The 19748-nt window shown below is 34.1% G+C and overlaps 1 protein-coding gene across 2 annotated transcripts in view; it reads left to right on the top strand.

The window, feature by feature from the left end:
• LOC129954069 (glutamate dehydrogenase, mitochondrial) overlaps positions 1–19748 on the top strand; it is a 61904-nt gene that overhangs the window by 36951 nt on the left and 5205 nt on the right. Inside the window, exons 2-6 of one of the 2 annotated variants that reach the window (XM_056067720.1) lie at positions 9362–9796; positions 9913–10070; positions 16466–16627; positions 16694–16898; positions 17326–17364. In XM_056067720.1, coding sequence (XP_055923695.1) covers positions 9362–9796; positions 9913–10070; positions 16466–16627; positions 16694–16898; positions 17326–17364 — 999 coding nt within the window. The remainder of the gene's footprint in view (positions 1–9361; positions 9797–9912; positions 10071–16465; positions 16628–16693; positions 16899–17325; positions 17365–19748) is intronic. The other variant, XM_056067721.1, reaches the window with a different exon arrangement.

The following is a 19748-nucleotide window of genomic DNA, read 5'->3' as shown; positions in this document are numbered from 1 at the left end:
CTCCCGACTTAGACGAAGTAAAGATTGCCATATCTAAGTTGAAGTCTAATAAAGCCGCTGGAGCAGATGGCTTGAATGCCGAGCTCTTTAAAGCAGCTGGGGATAAGTTGGTTAGGAGCATGCACCAACTTATCTGTAAGATATGGTCGGAAGAAACATGCCCGATGAATGGAACCTCAGTATTGTTTGCCCGATCCTGAAAAAAGGAGACCCTCTAAACTGCACCAACTATAGAGGAATAAGTCTACTTAACATCGCCTATAAAATCTTCTCTGCCATAATATGTGAACGTCTAAAGCCCATAGTCAACAACCTGATAGGTCCTTATCAGTGTGGTTTTAGACCAGGAAAGTCCACAGTTGATCAAATATTCACATTACGGCAGATCCTGGAAAAAACTCAAGAGCACCAAATCGACACCCACCATCTTTTCATCGATTTCAATTCCGCATATGACAGCATCTACAGGGACGAGCTGTATAGAGCCATGTCTAGTTTTGGCATCCCTGCCAAACTCGTCCGTTTGTGCAGGATGACCATGGAGAATTCACGCTGCTCCATAAAGGTTGGAAACAACTTAACAGAACCTTTTGATGTCAAAAAAGGTTTTAGACAAGGTGATGCGCTGTCATGCGATTTTTTTAACATCGTGCTTGAAAGAATAGTGCAGAGCTCACACGTCAACACTAGAGGCACTATCTTTCAAAAGTATGTCTTATTACTAGGATATGCTAATGACATTGACTCAATCGGAAGAACTCAGCGTGATGTCAATGAGGCTTTTGTGAGTTTTGAGGCAGAGGCGGTAAAAATGGGTTAAACGGTTATTGAGGGTAAAACAAAGTGCATGCTGTCGTCAAGAAAGGACCTAAAACACCGTTGATTCGGTCAAAACGTCACAATCGACAGACGTAACTTTGAGGTAGTCAAGGACTTCGTCTACCTAGGCTCCGCTGTAAACGCAGAAAACAACACCAAACGCAGAATAACTCTTGCTAACCGCTGTTTCTTTGGACTAAGAAAGCAATTGAGTGGTAATGTCCTCTCTCGAGGGACCACAGTGTTGCTATATAAGACCCTTATCATCCCCGTCCTGCTATACGGTGCAGAAGAATGGACCATGACAAAAGAGGATGAAAGCACCTTGGGTCGCTTCGAGAGAAAAGTTCTTCGTGTGATCTACGGTCCCGTATGCATCGAAGGGGAGTGGAGGAGAAGATGGAACGACGAACTGTACGGGCTGTACAGCGATGTAGACTTAGCAAGAAGAGTAAAAGTCCAACGACTAAGATGGCTGGGTCACGTAGAGCGCATGGAAACCAATGCTCCGGCCCGGAAAGTCTTCGAATCCGCACCCACAGGACAGCGCAGTAGAGGAAGACCGCGGATCAATTGGCGCGCACAAGTGGAAGGTGACCTCACCCAACTTGGAGCGCGAAACTGGAGACATCTAGCTAGGGACCGAGCTAGATGGAGAAGTTTGTTGGGTGAGGCCTTAGTTCACACAGGACTGTAGCGCCACCTTAAGTAAGTAAGTAATTATTGATACATAAATTGTAGGAAATTTTGTCTAGTTTAATTTTGTACATAAGTATTTTTTTTCGTAAAATGCGTCGAAAAGGAGATATTCCCAAAAAACCGATTTAGGCGCCATTTTTTCAAGATGGTGGCGCGAGCGGCGGGGGTACGAGAGGTGGCAAAAATGGAATTCGAAAAGAGCATACTACCCAAATCTATAAATTAACTAATTTTCAAAACACCCGGAAAACTTTCCATGTAACCCTCTTTTTTTTTTACCCAATGACTGGACTAATTATACATCATAATTTTATTTAAAAAAGTCAATAAGCTCAAATTTGTGGTAGGAAGTTCATAGCGTAAGGAAAACCTATTTATTTTTTTTTAATTGCTGTACGGGCAATTTTTTTAAAGTAGTGTATGTATTCGTATCAATCAATCTATGGAAAATATCATGCCTATAATCTAATGCTGCGCTAAAAACAACATAACTTAAGTGTCTAAGAATAAATATGTGCATAAATATAAATAATACTTAATAAAGTTACATAAATAAAACATACAATTTATCCGTATACTGAAACACTGAATGAAATCCCAAAAATATGATTCATACCCATCGCCACTTATGAATGCATTTTCACTTAAATGAAAATGAAAATGCTTAAACAATTATTATAATTTTCATTTTCCTAAATTTAACAGACCATATGACTCGTTTAAAACAAAAAGACATAAATACATAATATATTCCTACAAAATGTGACTACTGGGTGAAAGGAGGGTGAGAGGCTTGACATAATAGATAAACATCTATTTTAAATCTGCTAAAAAAGTTGGAGTACATCCAAATCCAAATCAATTTAGCAAACAAAAGGTGTTAGACGAAAAAATTTGGTTTTTGATTTTATAAACAGAAACAAAAACAACAAACGTTCAGAATACATTATGAACAAATTTTCCTTCCTCCCACACTTTTAATCTAGAGTCTGTCGTTAAGATACATAATTATTCAACATTATGTCATAAACTTAGCACAATTCATTTATTGCTAGGCCGTTTCTTCTTTAAAATGTATCTATGTTTTTTGTTTTCTGTCTGTGTGAGTAATTATAACCTGGAAGATATATGCAACCGATTTTGGGATATAGCCACGATAAATTGTATCACATCCATTATAACCAAAATTTCGAATTAAAGCAAACATATTTGAAAACACTTATTTTGTAGGGCTGTTTCTTTATTTCAATATTGAAGTTCATCAATGACACATGAAATATACATTTTCGCAATGCATTTCCTCCAAGAAATTATGGGCGTGAGGGTGTAAAACTTTATAACCATTTTATATGACATTTTAACGCGTTTTTTATTTTAAGTAAGTCGACGTTAAAATTCAAGCCATTAAACAGAAAATTAGTATTAAAATCAAAAACTAATTTATAATTTAACACCTTACTTATAGTCGGGCACTTAATGTTAAGTACTTGGTTCCGTATGGTTTCGATTTAATGGCTTCCTCAAGGCATCTAGGTATTGAAGTGACACGTTTTTAGGATACTTGATGACTTATTTGTTGCATTCTTCTTAAAAACTCTTCTTAGGACCCTCAATATTTCTAAAGGTAGTTAGAGCAGCTCGACATCCCTTTTCATCCCATATATGTTGGATTGCATTCAGGTCAGGTGAATGTCTTGAATTCCGAAATTGCCTTGTATTACGAGCTCACTGACACTAGACTTCTAGTTCTAGTTAGTTCCAAACACAAGAACCTGCAATACATCCCCAAACCATGACTAACCTAATGCCCGCCATGCTTCATAGTAGAACGAGTATGCTTATGAGAAAATTTTCATTTGCCTTCCGCCATACATAAATTCTAATCATAAACTAATTTAAAATATTGTTATGTGTCTAACGGGTAACTAACAATGCAAAAATATGAAGTTTCACCTAATTCCAAGAAGAGGTATCCTGTGTTGTCATGTTCATAAGCAAACTTAAGTCTTTCATATCCATTTTGTTCACTAATACCCGTGTTTTGTTGAAAAATCTATCCATAGTATAGTAGGATCTTACACGAATAACAAAAACAATATCCATAGTGTGAATACTAGCGATAAAAATTAGAGTAGAATCTTACTATGGATGGGTTTTTGACATTTATTTACGAGTCTCGAATTGATCTTAGGTGCTTTCGTTCATTTGTATCTCGATGGCTGTATTCGTTGAGTAGTTGTGCATTTGGAATAATGTGTTTTCCAGTGTGGAACAAATCAATCTGTTACTGTTGATATAATTTAGTTTTGTTAATGAAAATGGACTTACTGGGCTTATTTTGCTAGAGAAAACAAATGAAAAGATAATTAAGTTTTGCTATGTTTCTACTAAAGGTTTATCTCAGTTAAGATTAAATAAATATTTTTGGTGTTTCAACCGCATAAAAAGATTTAAAAATGATTAAATTTGACAGCACTTTCTAAAATGCAAATGGTGTTTCGATGTTTTTTATGAAGTGCAAGTGGGATAGTTTGATTCGTGTTAAACAATAGCTGTGTTCACTGACGCTGTGCTGGACTGTTCTAGACAGAAAAGTGAAGCTTTTTGCTGCTCATTGAGGTTTTTTCTGTGTTGAGCTGTTCTACTTTCCTGTTTATTGACAAACCTAGAACAGTTTAGAAAAGGATTTTCTGTCTTTCCTTTTGAGTCAGATCAGGTTAGAACAGAGTCGTGAGAAATTTCAAAATCGAAGTTGTTATTTTTTATGTTTAAGTTTTGATTTGGCTATGCTTTGTGTTTTTTTTTCTCGTGATTTAAAAAAAATTAAAATAAAGTTATTTTACCAATTTGTTTAATTAAATAATTATAAAATAAATTGAAATCACTATCGGTGTCTGAACCACTAACATTTTCATTTAGTATTATCTTAGCAATCACTTGATTTTCCATTTCAATAATTTTTAATAATATTTTTCACAGTAAAAACACAAAAAATGAAAAAAAAAATAAGCGAGAAACGAAAAATTCGAACAATTTGTAATTTTTTTTTTTTTTTTGACAACTGACGTTTAACTGACTGTTTTAACTTGATCTGACGTTTCTCAACTGTGATGTCCTGTGCTGTTCTGATCTAGACAAAACCTCGGTGAACACAACTAATGAAGAACTGAATAGTTCAGCAACATATAAGAATACGCTACCTACTCTATGTGCAATTTTTTTGTAATTTTATTAAAACAAAACTATAGTCGACTCCGATCCCCGACCGGAATCGAGTCAAATCAAGCTCATTTCAACTTGATTCAGTTATAAAGGGTGATTTTTTTGAGGTTAGGATTTTCATGCATTAGTATTTGACAGATCACGCGGGATTTCAGACATGGTGTCAAAGAGAAAGATGCTCAGTATGCTTTGACATTTCATCATGAATAGACTTACTAACGAGCAACGCTTGCAAATCATTGAATTTTATTACCAAAATCAGTGTTCGGTTCGAAATGTGTTTATCAACAAATTTTGTTCAGCGATGAGGCTCATTTCTGGTTGAATGGCTACGTAAATAAACAAAATTGCCGCATTTGGAGTGAAGAGCAATCAGAAGCCGTTCAACAACTGCCCATGCATCCCGAAAAATGCACTGTTTGGTGTGGTTTGTACGGTGGTGGAATCATTGGACAGTATTTTTTCAAAGATGCTGTTGGACGCAGCGTTACGGTGAATGGCGATCGCTATCGTTCAATGCTAACAAACTTTTTGTTGCCAAAAATGGAAGAACTGAACTTGGTTGACATGTGGTTTAAACAAGATGGCGCTACATGCCACACAGCTCGCGATTCTATGGCCATTTTGAGGGAAAACTTCGGAGAACAATTCATCTCAAGGAATGGACCGGTAAGTTGGCCACCAAGATCATGCGATTTGACGCCTTTAGACTATTTTTTGTGGGGCTACGTCAAGTCTAAAGTCTACACAAATAAGCCAGCAACTATTCCAGCTTTGGAAGACAACATTTCCGAAGAAATTCGGGAAATTCCGGCCGAAATGCTCGAAAAAGTTACCCAAAATTGGACTTTCCGAATGGACCACCTAAGACGCAGCCGCGGTCAACATTTAAATGAAATTATCTTCAAAAAGTAAATGTCATGGACCAATATAACGTTTCAAATAAAGAATCGATGAGATTTTGCAAATTTTATGCGTTTTTTTTTTTAAAAGTTCTCAAGCTCTTAAAAAATCACCGTTTATAAAGAATTGAGACGAGCTTCATTCTCGCTTCAAAACCACATATTAATGTATTAGTCTACGAACAAACCCCCTTCTTGAAGTTTTTATTTTATATCAAAGCTGCAATTGTTAAATTATTTTTTTTTTATAGAAACTCAATTTCCAGATGTTTTCTTACCATTTCTTCGTAAAAATTGTCCATTTTATAAGTTTTAGTTAGTTTTTTTTTGCTAAGTTAATTTTAACATTTGATTTTCACAAAACTTTCTTCTATTTGTGTGTTTTTTTTATTATTATTATTTTGACAGGTTTTCTTTCAGTTGTACCAATTCTTAAATACAAAAATCTGGCTACTGCGGATCGTTTTGTTGGCAATTTCTCACTGTACTATAAATGGAATACCAAAACAACGCACTTAATGTATAGCTTTCAATACACTGATGAACTACCAATTCGGTAATTTCTTGATGATTTCGCTGCCGCCTTCATTACAGCTAATCTTTCAAAAAATCTTTACAGATTCCGAATATAAGAAGGGGTTTAAGTTCAGTAGCCATAAAAGTAGCTTCTCATTGTACGTCTCTAGATTCTTTCCTTTTTCTTTTCTCCACAGCTCTTTCGTTTTTAAATCGTGAAATTTTGTAATGGAATGTGGAAGGGCTAAGTTGCACAGTTTTTGCTATTTCTCGTACTGATTAGACGCCCTGGCTATGTTTAAAACCAATTTTGGAATTTCAAAAGACGTTTGTTTTCCTTTTAGTGTCATTTTGTGGCAGTGTGAAGCACAAAACTACTCTATAAATAAGTAAAATCCTTCCCATAACAAAAAGACTTCATTTGCAGTCAGTATTAGTAGCTTTTTCGAGTTTCGTAAATGAAGTGTTCGCTCCTGCTTTAAGCCTTAATAGCATCATGGTTTACGTTGTACATTTTCTTCTTTGACAATTGCACTGTTAAAGGTATCTTCCTAGTCGACGCGAAGAACCGTTACAAAGCAGGATAGTTTTTTCAAAATCTTGTTTCAAAATGCCTCACAATAACATCGTGAGTTTATGATTCTTACAGAATCGCAACACCTTTGCGGTTTTACTCAGCTATATTTTAAGACATTTTATGCTAACTTTTGAAATTAACGCCAAAAATCTGACTTCCTTAACCAAGAATAGGAAAATCCAGAAATAATCACAATAAATTCGGGCATCCTTGTCTTAAAATTGTCTGCCACCTTCATAAACTTTACGAGAGGGTCATGACGAAAAGTTTTCAACTATGTTAGAGGCTGGTGAAAATGGTGGCCATGGCAAAAGTTCCACGTCTTCTAATTGAATCCAAATTCTAATAACCCTGAAAGTGTGGATGGCAGAATTGTCTTGTTGGTAAATTCAAGGCAAGGGCCTAAAAATGTTTTTAGACGATTATGCCACAGTAGGTTATAGCTTTCTGAACCAGTACACATAATGTACGACTATGATGTCTTGTCAAAACAAGCTCATCGCCTTTCTAACATTAATCGTAAAAGATAACGCGTTTCCGTTCATTGCTTCAAGCAACATGCTCTATTGCAAAATTCATCCGATTCTCCTTGTGTACTTGCCTCAAAACATGTTTGTTATTTTAGTTTTCTTCTTTGGACATCATCAATTTTTTGTATTATTCTTCGAAACATTGTTATGCGGCTAAAACTTATACTTTTTGGCCTTATTTAAGTGGATGGCGGACTAGAATTTAAGGCAAGTGGCACTGTAAACCGCTTTTTCATGATGTTGTTGTTTCTGTGTTGTGCCTTTTTAGTTTTTTCTATATTTTTATAAATCAGTTAAGTTTCCTTATTTCATGGCTTGAGAGTCCGTAATATTAAGAATCTATTTTTGCTCTTTCTGTAGCTGTCAAAGTCTCGACAGAACCATACAAGTTTTTAAAAGATCGCACATTAAAACTTCTGCACAGAAATATTCACAATGTCCTTTTATACTTTTTAGTTGTTCACTTCTTGATATTAGGATATTTGAGCGCTCGTGTATATTTGTATATATGGATAATACTTTTGTCAAGTGTTTCTATTATTTCGACCAGCTAAATATTAACTCATCATAAATCAAGCCCACTGTAGGGCCAACACCGTCTGTAATGTCTGTGCAATCATAAAATTCTTTATTAAATATTTATATGTACTTGAATAGTGTCGGTTAAATCTACTAAAGCAACTTAATCTTTTATGATAAATATCTAAAATAAGTTAAGAGCCAACACTTAAATTCTATTGAAATCTTTTGTTTAACCCTGCCACAGCTTATCTGAATCTCGTTTATGATTTAAATTAAATGAGAACATGAAAACGCTGTAATATTAATAAATTAGCCTCAGACTTGTCGATTTCAAATGAAAAAACTCCCATTTGTTAATCTAAACTCCCTGAGACACATTTTAAGTATAAAATTCAAACTTTTTTCGTTTATTTAGAGAAAACATTGTTTCTACGTTCTTTTTAAGACCTTCATAACTACAGCTTTTTGCTAAATCTGATTTATGACTGGAATTAAATGAGTAAGTAAAAAAAGCTGTTACATCAAGATTATGCCTCAGACTTGTCGATTTCAAATGAAAAAACTCTTATTTGATAATCTAAACTCCCTGAGACACATTTTAACAATTTAATTTAAACCGGATGGATGTTCAATCTTAGTTAGGTTAAAGTGGCTGTTCGTGATGTAGTAGGCCACACTTAGGCCAGTTTAATGGCCCATTGTGATACCAAATGCATTTTAGAAGAACTAAGCTCAATTAAACCAGTTTGAGTCCCTTAACGTGGAAGGCTTTCTTAGACGGAACACCTCAATGAAATATCAACTATTTCGAAAAACTCCTTAAACTAATGGGTAGGGCTAGAAGGAACATGTACAACTAGAGAAGTTACATTTCTTTTTTAAATTGTGTTTCTTTTTTTCCTAAAGACACGCAAACTATGTACTACAAACGGGACCTCCAACACCATTCTTTACAGCCCTGAAACTGCATTTAACATTTATATCCCGAGCAATGTAGCTATCGAATGAAAGACTTTTCGAATTCACCAAATTATCTTTCTGCGATTTTCCTAACTACTTATTGGATTCGAATCCACAAGAATAGATTTGATTCATACTTAAATCAGTGGATTTCTTAATTTAAATGAAAGAGCTTTCCAAAATCACACCATTGGTCTATGGACGATGTGTAACTTCGATGCAATATTCGAAAATATATACAACTTCTTCGAATTTTTACCCACATTCAGGGGATACAGTAATCAATTTCCCAAAAAACCATCAATTAGCCAGATCCGTTTTCCTCGCTTCTAAATATTACAATACCTTCTACTTTGAATGTTCGATTCAATATTGACTCTGAGAGCCTTTATAATACAGAAAAACCTTGTCATGAAATAAGAATAAGAAACAGATAAAATACACTTCATGGCAAACTTAGCATAAAAATCGAAATTTTTACCGAAAGTAATTCCTCCTAGTCCCGTTTTCTGGTTTGAAATTTGCATAAAGTATTTTTCGAACTTTCTCTAGCTTATATTATTTTTTAAGAATTAAAAGCAACCAAATATTAAACTTCCTTTCTTTTTTTTCAGGTATTCGTTTCTCTTTGGATGTTTGTCGGGATGAAGTAAAAGCCTTGTCGGCTTTGATGACCTTCAAGTGTGCCTGTGTCGATGTACCATTTGGTGGAGCTAAGGCTGGTCTTAGGATTGATCCCAAAACTTATTCTGAACACGAGCTTGAAAAAATTACACGTCGATTCACACTTGAATTGGCCAAGAAGGGATTCATTGGACCCGGTGTTGATGTACCTGCCCCAGATATGGGTACCGGAGAACGTGAAATGTCCTGGATTGCCGATACCTATGCCAAGACAATTGGTCATTTAGATATCAATGCTCATGCATGTGTGACAGGAAAGCCAATTAACCAAGGTGGTATTCATGGTCGTGTGTCAGCTACAGGTCGTGGTGTTTTCCATGGTTTGGAGAACTTTATCAACGAAGCCAATTACATGAGTATGATTGGTAAGTATAGAAAATTGCATAATCTACTGCATTCAATGGTGTTTATGCAATTTTAAAAACTGCACACTAATATGGATTTTGGAATTATATTTGTTTCTTTTTTTTCATGACTGCAGGTACCACACCCGGATGGGGAGGCAAGACATTTATCGTTCAAGGTTTCGGTAATGTAGGTCTTCACACATGCCGTTACCTAGTCCGTGCTGGTGCCACTTGTGTTGGAATTATTGAACACGATGGATCAATCTATAACCCAGATGGCATTGACCCCAAGGTAATTAGAACCGAAAAAAAAGCAACAAACAAATGATTCAAACTAAAATCGAAATTCAAAAAATGTCTATAATGTCTGATGATGTGTTGTAGACCAGATGTTTATCAAATTAGTTATTTCTTGCCAAAAATCTTAAATCTATTTTCGTAATACTCGCTGACATGTGAGGTAAATTTGTATGAAAAAGAAAAACGATTGAAACAATTTCTTTTTGCTTGTAAAGGGTTGTAACTTTGTATTCAGGGGGTTGAGAATGTCAGAAAATTGTTGCGATAGTTTAAATTGGATGAGACTTATGTATAGGTATGGATCCACGTGCAGAAACTTATTGTCTGCGTCTGCCGACTTTAAAGCTTATAGCATATAGGACACATTTATTTTTGTTGTGTTAACGGATGTGAAAATGAGGTAATGAGTTCTAGGTTTTTTGAATTTTGTCATGCCAATGTAATTAGAATATGCAGGAAATGGAGGAAGGAAAGTAAGCATAAGCCTTTTTTTGTTTTACAGTTCTTTGTTAAGCTGTTTGTGGGTTATGGAAATGTGTTTCTTGTTTGTTTAAAAGGTACTTCCTGTGTAAAAGTAGACAGTTTATTGTATTATACTTTTACAACTAATACACGTTTATGATAAGGAAAAGCGACTTCAATAAAGTTCTTTGGAATCATCGAAAGATAGATATATGACATATTGTTGTTATAAATTTTGTGTTATTATAGATAATTTCATGGCTACGAGATACATATTTCATGTGTTAAGTGTAATTTTGCACTACATTTTCCAATAAATTCGGAAAATAAAAAAGCATGGCTCGATAGCGCAATAAATAAGGATTGAAGATGCCGCCAGCGTGTTAAGATAAGCCGTACAAAAAAGTCAATTTTAATGGATATTATGGTGATTCGTAATAGCTTGAGGAATGTCTACGCTCCATACACGATCATCTTTTTTACTGACGAAGGAAATTTGAACAGAAATAAGCTTCATCACCAAACATAATTCTTCGGACGAATATGAATCTGATTATTAAGCAATGTTTTACAGAGAGGATGATTGAGATGTTCCAAAGTTCAACATCTAAGTTTTTCTCGTATTGATTTAGTCTCACGATTTCTGCTTTTCTCTCCACTCTTGTTGACACTCGTTGACGATATATGATCCTATAAGAAACCATGCATGCTCGTACATCGTAAGCGTAGTCTAGATGTTTGAGATAAGTTGGCAGAGTCCACTAAGAAAGAATTATTGCCAATATTCAGCCCCTTCTAAGCACACTTTGGACTTTAGTATTAAACATGACATTTAAACCCATCATAAGTCGCCTATACATATATTAGAAATAGTTTTATTCCGTATACCCTTCCTCCGTTGTCAAAAGTGTTCTTATGAAAAGTGAAGTAAACAGGTGATGTGGGGTTTGTTATTCGACGCACTGTTCAATTCATATTGTGACGTGATTTATGCACAAACATACAGTGCGGAAACCAGCTTCTTCAGTGTGTTGCTTCCAAGTTCTCATATGCGTTAAAACATTCATGCAAATCCCTCTCCAATTTTTACACAATAAATCTTTTCTTTCACTCTACGGGGAAACATTTTTAGACCCATACTATCTCTATGAACGTTTGCAGTAATTTGCTCGATGACGGTAGAGCTGCTTGTGTGCAAATCTGCAAAAATACCGTTATGTCCTACCGCTTTTTTGTTTAGTGTTTTGATCGCGGACATGATCAAAAAATGTACGTTGCACGTTGTAATCGAACACTTGGTAAGACGAAAGCAAAATGATCCTTCCACCTTCTTAACCAGCCCTCATCTCAATTTACACCTACATACATCAACATATAACATTCACTAGGTGTGTTGTTTTGAGCTCTGAACACCAGCAGACTTTCTTTATCCTATAGGGACTTCGGAGGTCTGTTCTTTTTCTAACTGCTTGCCATTGTTCCTTAACTCATTGTTGAAGTGTTAAATAGTTCAATTTGTAACAACCTACAACCCAGCTCGGGAAGTAAATGATTTGTTTACCAAACCACCGGTAGATTAATATTTTCAAAATTTAAAATAATCGATTTCATTATATTGTTTTATTTGAAATATTAAACGACAGACTAATGATGCATACTGTCACGGGATGTCCCAAAGCGACTGATAAGTTTGTGAGGGAAAGCTTCCTGAAGCAAATTCATCGAATTTCTAGCCTTGTTGAAACCACATGTGCGATGAAAACGATGAATGAGTTTCCATGTTCGGCCAAAAGAAATCCGTTATCATTCGTCGACAGACTGCTATGCTACTTTCGATTTTTGTAAACAATATAAAATATTCAAGATGAGCAATAAAAATCTTATCTATCATGCACGGTAATTGTCACAATTAACATTTGCGTGACCAAGAGCATTCTCGAAAAAAAAGAAACAAAAAGTGAAATAAAATCACTTTCTTTGAGTTCTTAAAAGATTTGAATTTTGAATGGATGGAACTTAAAATCCTTTTTTTTAATTTCATGAATAATCGCACGTATCGAAAGTTTTGGATTTTCAAGTAAACTCTTCTTCAATGTTTTCGGGAGTACTTGAAGATTTATTGGGCCTTGGCCATTGAGTGTTCATAGTTGAAGCAGTTGCGCTGAACCTCTGCACCCACGAACGAATTGGGAATGTGGATTCCAGGGGCCCTACTATGTAACTCGTTTCTACTTTTAATACTACTTTCAAATCGTACTACGTATGAAAGTAGAATCGAATGCCGGTTATACCAACTTGTTTTTAAAAAAATGTCTACTTTCTAACGAGTATCGAGTCGTTTAAGAGTTTTAAAAACAAAAAAAAAATCAAATTTTTGGAAAAGTATTATTATAACAAAAATGGACACCGTTGAACTTTTGTTTAATTTGCAAGGAAATGAAGAACGGTATGAGCAAATTGAACGCAGAAGAATAAGAGATAATTCCAAAATAATGGAGCTGAGTGAGAAAAGGTTTGCACATATAGGGTCCGCTATCGAACGTTTTTTTTTTTTCAACTATTGCTTATTTCGTGGATGGTTACACTTAGCTCATGTCTGATTTCAAGAATATGGTTGTGTATACGCTTCATCATCTTTTCAAATGAAGCTAATTTTGATCTTGGCGGAAATGTAAATAAGCAAACAGTAGAATTTGGGGCACAGAAAACCCGCACGCATATATTGAAAAGCCGATACACCAAAAACGAGTCACTGTTTGGTGCGGATTTTGGTCCAGAGGTATAATTGGGCATTTTTTCTTCGAAAATGAGCAAGAATTGGCCATTACAGTCAATGGCGATTGTAATCGGGCCATGTTAAACGAATTTCTGTTCACAAAACGAGGAGGATATTGGCAAAATTTGGTTTCAACAGGACGGCGCTACGTGCCACAAAGCCCTTTATATATACGGTAGAATATTTGAACGCATTCTTAATGAAAAATATATACTTTTGTTTTAGTTTTGTTAAGAACTATCGTCTTTCTAAAGACGGATTTATGTTATAAAATACCTGCCGAAGTTTTGACTTCAATCGAAAGAGTCATGTGCCCGCTCATGATGAATTTAAAAATTAATGAGGAAGAAAAACGGAAGTCCAAACGCTGATTTTGGAAAAAACCACGAATTCCGGGGTAATTGAGGTGGTAAAATAATAAAACACAAAATTGCATATTAATAATTTATAACATTTTACTTACACTTTGACAAAAAAAAATTCGCTCGGAAAAATATTTGATTTAGAGTGATAATTTTCGATTTTGCCTTGTTTTTAATTCGACTTTCGAGTTACGTAGTTCGTCGTTTATTCGAAAGTTCATAAGAATATAGTTGGCACTACTAGAACTATTGGATGCTCGTTTGTTCGAAAGTAGTCAAATAGATACATAGTAGCAATTTTTCGAATTCGAGCTCTAGCTCTTTTATTTCTTCTCCTGCAAAAAGAGGTTTCAATTGTGTTCTATCTATAATCTTAGTGTAAGTCTCTTCAAAAAAGTCAGGCCAATATTCTTTCTGCACTTAAAATGGAAACATTTGCCGCTGCACTCCAATGGTTTTCTATAGATTTGGATCCAGCGCTGCTAATTTTTCTTATTTATTTTAAAAGGTGATTCCGGGGTTATATATAAGGTAGGGTCCTTTAAACTGCCAGTGTTATCTTGGGCATTCTATTGTTTAAATTTGATTTCCGAACTGCACCTATACGTAATCTTACGGGCAAATATCATGTGAGCACATCATTTCTGACTTCCAGGATACTGCTTCTGAAGCATCGACTAATCGCGAGGTGATCAATCTATATATAAACAAATCAATTCCACTTTTCGTTGTAATGTTATAACTGAACAATGCCTTTAACGATTTGGCTAATTTTGGTCTTGAATTATTCGTGAAAGTCCAGAGAAGGTTTGTACGTAAAGAAAATTAAAAAAAAATCTTGAAAAGGTGTAAAATCAACATACAAACAATTTGTACTAATACTTAAAGAAATCCCGATTTGTTGATTACCTTGGAAATGTACAAAGAAGCTGTAATAATAATTGAAGATATGTGGCTAACGATTGTAAATAAAGCATTAGCAAAATTGTGTATGAACGCACCAAATCGTGAGATACATGATTTTTTTGATCGCGAATTGCAACTTGAGCGGGAGTTAAATTCTAATGATTTAGGTACATACGTTTATTTGTACAATCGTATATAATGATAACTTTCGTTGTATCATTGATTGTAGCGACTATTCTATCGGAACAGAAAATTGCATTGACACTTGCATCTTCGGGAATTGCTGATACATTATTAGAAGGTGGTCGGACCGCACACTCTGCAATAAAATTGCCATTGAATGTACGGGTGATTGAAACTCCAACTTACAATATTTCGAGAAATTCTGGTATAGCAAAAGTTCTGCGATTAACATCAATTATTTTATGGGATGAGTGCACAATGGCGAATAAAAAATCAAAAGAAGCATTTAATCGAACAATGTAAGATTTACGCGGTAATCAAAAGCTGTTTTAGTGGTGCTCTAATATTGCTGTCAAGAGACTTTCGTCAAACATTGCCTGTCATTCCTCGATCAACTCCTACTGATGAAATAAACGCCTGTTTGAAGTCATCAGTTCTTTGGAGATATGTACGAAAATTGACACTGAACATTAATATGCGTATTCAGCTATATAATAATAATGCAACTGCCCATGAGTTATCAAAACAATTGTTAGAAATTGGTGATGGCAAAATACCAATCGACAGTACCAACGGATTGATCACTTTACCGAACAATTTTTGTACAATTGCGTAATCTATAGATGAGTTTATTGAATGTGTTTTTCCGAATATTCTTGGTTAAGAGAACGCACCATTTTAGCACCGAAAAACAATTATATCAATGCCATTTCAATTCAATAAATCAATTGACAGTGTTATGAATCAAGATCAGGCAATGAATTATCCAATTGAATTTTTAAATTCATTGGAACCGACTGGTATAGCACCGCATTGCTGGAATCTGAAAATTGGTTCTTTGATTATATTATTACGAAACATTAATCCACCAAAACTTTGTAATGGCACCAGATTGGCAGTGTAAAAGTTATCGCCAAATTTGATTAAAGCTATAATCTTAACTGGTAAATCAAAAGGATAAGTGTGTTTGATACCGCGTATCCCTATAATTCTAACAAATATGCCATTTGAATTCAAGAGATTACAATATCCTGTGCGTTTATCATTTGCGATGTCCATAAATAAGGTCCTAGGGCAAACACTTCACGTTTGTGGTGTCAATTTGGAGGAATCATGTTTTTCACATGGCCAACTTTATGTTCCCTGTTCCAGAGTCGGTACCCCAAACTTTTTTATTTATTCATGCTCAAAATGGAAAAACTAAAAATATTGTTTATCCAACTGGTTTAGCCTAATCCATAAAGAGCCACCATAGTAAGAGTACCCAATTCTTTTTATTTTTTAGTTTTTACTCTTTGCTGATAAATATAATATAAACAATATATCATTTGAATCATTTGGACTTCTAAATAGCTAGCAATTTAAATTTTGTTTGGTTGAATAAATTAGTTTAATAATAATTTTTTTTTATATTTATGCCTTATACGTAGCGAAGCACGTACCGAGCCGCTAGTATAGTTTTAAAAATGCTTTACTGTCCATCCTTATATTCCCAGCTTGTATGGTGGCATGTCTTCTGTTCAAATATGGTGTCATCAATCACAAGACAGTTAGTGTTAATAAAGCAATCGTCATTTTTATAAATTATCGGAATTGACTCATTTCTCTCTTTTTTCTCTCTGTTTGTAGTTTAGCATATATTTTTTGGTGTATCTTGTTAACTTTTATATGAGATTTAAATTTTATATTTACGAATAGAAATTGGAGGACTACAGAAACGAAACTGGCACCATTGTTGGTTTCCCTGATGCCAAGCCATATCAAGGAGAGAACCTCATGTTCGAGCCATGTGACATTTTTATTCCAGCTGCAGTCGAAAAAGTTATTACCAGTGAAAATGCTCACAAAATTCAAGCTAAGGTATATTAAAAAACATAATTAATCAAATAAAATAATACTAATTATGTATGTACGTACTATCTATAGATTATTGCTGAAGCTGCTAATGGACCAACAACTCCAGCTGCCGATAAGATTCTGATCGATAGAAACATTTTGGTTATTCCAGATTTGTACATCAATGCTGGTGGTGTAACAGTATCATTCTTCGAATGGTTGAAAAATCTTAACCATGTTTCATATGGTCGTCTTACATTCAAATATGAACGTGAATCCAATTACCATCTTCTGGGTAAGTCAACTTTCTTTTTTAAAAAAAGGTTTCTTTTTTTTATTTTTCATTCATTTTGGGGTTTCTAGTTTCAAAATTTTGCTTAAAATACAAATAATTTTAAGTAATAATTACCGAAACATTTAATACATTTTTTCGCTATGCCAACTTTTCATTTTATTTAATCAAATACTTATTTTTTACTTTTTTCTTTAAACTAGCATTAATTACAGTGCTCATTTACACAACTACTACTATAAATATAATGCGGCTATATTTTGGTTTTCATTTAATTAAAATTCATTTATTTATTTATTTTTATTTTGCTTATAGCTAAATTTTTGTTTTATTTTAATGATTTGTTATTAGTGCTATAACCAACAATTTTTTAAGTTCTTATTTAGTTAATGAAAATACATTTTTTTTATTTTCTTCTACCACTATTTAGCTTCAGTCCAACAGTCTATCGAAAGATTTATTCTTGACGGTACAGTTCTTAAATTTGTTCCTTGTTATAACCTTTATTTTTTCTTTTGGTTTTTTTATTTATTTTATTCGTAAAATTTTCCCCACCAATATTCCAAACATATCCACCAAAAAGAAAAAGAATATTCCTTTTCAAAAACAACAAAAATATCCGGCTTTTTATCATCATATTATTTATGTTGGTTTCTTTTGCATTATGATTTTTGTATAATTTTTAATATTATTATTTTATTGCATAGTTTTCCTTCTTCTATAGATTTAGCGCGATCTTTTCATTTGATTTTTTTTGCACCTAAAGAGCATGTATATAAGTTTTAATAACGTCATTTGGTGGAGAAAGTAAAGATCATTTAAAATGCTTCTTATTTCTTGTGATTATGCCCATACAAAAAGGTCAAATACAAGTTCTGTGTTAGCAAATATATTTTGATTAAGACTGTCACTAATGATAATATAGAAAACAATAAGTACAGAGGTCCATTGATTTAGATTCTTTGAATTTGTTTTGTTAGGTTTTTTTTTATAGATTGTTACCATTGATATTGATTATGATACTACTCTGGCCCTTTATTTTGTTTTGTTATCAAGTATTACCCGTGGCATGATGGTTAGTGCGTTGGACTGTCATGCCAGAGGTCTTGTGTTAGATCCCTGCCTATGCCATCTTAAGTCTTTTCACGGGTACTGCCTCTTGGGAGGAATTGAAAAATTCTCCAAGAGTAACTCTTGTCATGAAAAAGTGCTTTCTCAAATTAGACGTTCGAATTCGGCATATAAACTGTAGGTCCCTTCCATTTCTGACAACATTACTCGCACACAGGAATGGTTGAGAGGTGAGTTATAAGTAACTAGGCCCTGGTTCTTCATGCACTGTTGCGCCACCTAATTTATTTTTTATTACATGTTTAAAGGATGGTTTAAGTATTTTTCACAAAAAACAACAACATTTTCCTAAACCCAGCATACATCTGGGAGTATTTTCGAAAGACTCATGACTCTTTTGAGTTCTTAATTCTAATGACAGATGTAATATTTGTTTATCGTTCTCATATTTTTATGAATTTTTGTCGGTCAGGTTATCCAGTGCAGTGTTTTTTGAAAACTTAAGAACTTTTAGTAATAATGCAGACAAAAATAATAGATAGTAGATAACAAGATTTTATTTCTGGCAATCAAATTGCACATTTCCGAAAGGTTTTGATGGCGGTATACTCGGAAATAACTTTTTTCTTCAGATTTTTGAGGCAGTACTGAATTCGAAAAGGAAACATACATGTGAGGCTATCGAAATAAATCAAGTTTTTTTATTTCAATGAAATTCATAATTCAATATTCGGTTTAAATATTAAAAAGTATCTTGTTTTTAATTTTAAAAATCTTCAAATATCTCCCAAACCATTTATGCTACAACTGGTCCAAATACGATTCCTCGATCTGATCTCACAAAAGGAGGTGAATCGAATCGAAAATTGTTTTGTAAATCTGAATCGGGGAATCGAGTTATTAGTGTGTGAGGTTTTGCTTGCGTGCGTGTGTCATGTTTTATCCTTTTTGTTTGTTTTCAGATGAGTTTATTTTGGTGCGCGTTTTTGTGTTCTAAGCGTTATTTTATTTAAATTTAAAAACTATGCAATTTTTTATTTTGTATCTACAAAGATAGAAGTTACCCAGTACGCACACAAATAAAACCCAAATTTCATTTCGATTCCATTTCTATTCGATTCCTCAATCCACTGACGGCTATACCTGCAAAATGGACAGGTTCAGGCGACATAAGGGACTTGAAAGTAAGACAAGTTTCTAGTATCTGATCCAGCTGCCAAAAACTTACCTTCTAATTAAGTCAGCTTAAATGAAAAGTTGACTGGAAAGTTGGTCAAGGAAAATATCCATAAAGGGCCTTGCACATGAGAGCGAACAACGAATGGACGAACAAACGTGGTTTTAAACATTTCAAAAAGTCAATTTCAAACAAAACACATTTAAATTATAAGAAACCAATTGACGATTATGTTAGGATAGTAAAATTTGCATTTTATTCTCTATAATAAGACAATTTTGTAAAAACAATTTGGTAGTAACGAATTGCAGTGTGTTTGCTACGAATTGTCAATCTCTATTCGCCTTCCACATACAATCCACACTGCAACGAATAAATTGTTCGCGCTCAACTTAACCTCAAAATTATACCCCACTTGTTTTGTTTGTTGAAAAGGGTAATTATTAATTGACAATTCGTCGCTGTATACGAATAGAAATAAAACTCATGTGAAAGAAAAGTCAAAATATGCGAACATCCACAGTTCGCAGTTCGTAGCTCATGTGCAAGATGCTTAAAGTAGTATTCACATGAGCGCGACCAACGAACGACGAATGAATTACAAA

Source organism: Eupeodes corollae, chromosome 1, assembly GCF_945859685.1.
Source record: "Eupeodes corollae chromosome 1, idEupCoro1.1, whole genome shotgun sequence".
Taxonomy (NCBI): Eukaryota; Metazoa; Arthropoda; class Insecta; order Diptera; family Syrphidae; genus Eupeodes; species Eupeodes corollae.
Note: the sequence above shows the minus strand (reverse complement) of the source record. Positions and strands in the feature narration are given on the sequence as shown.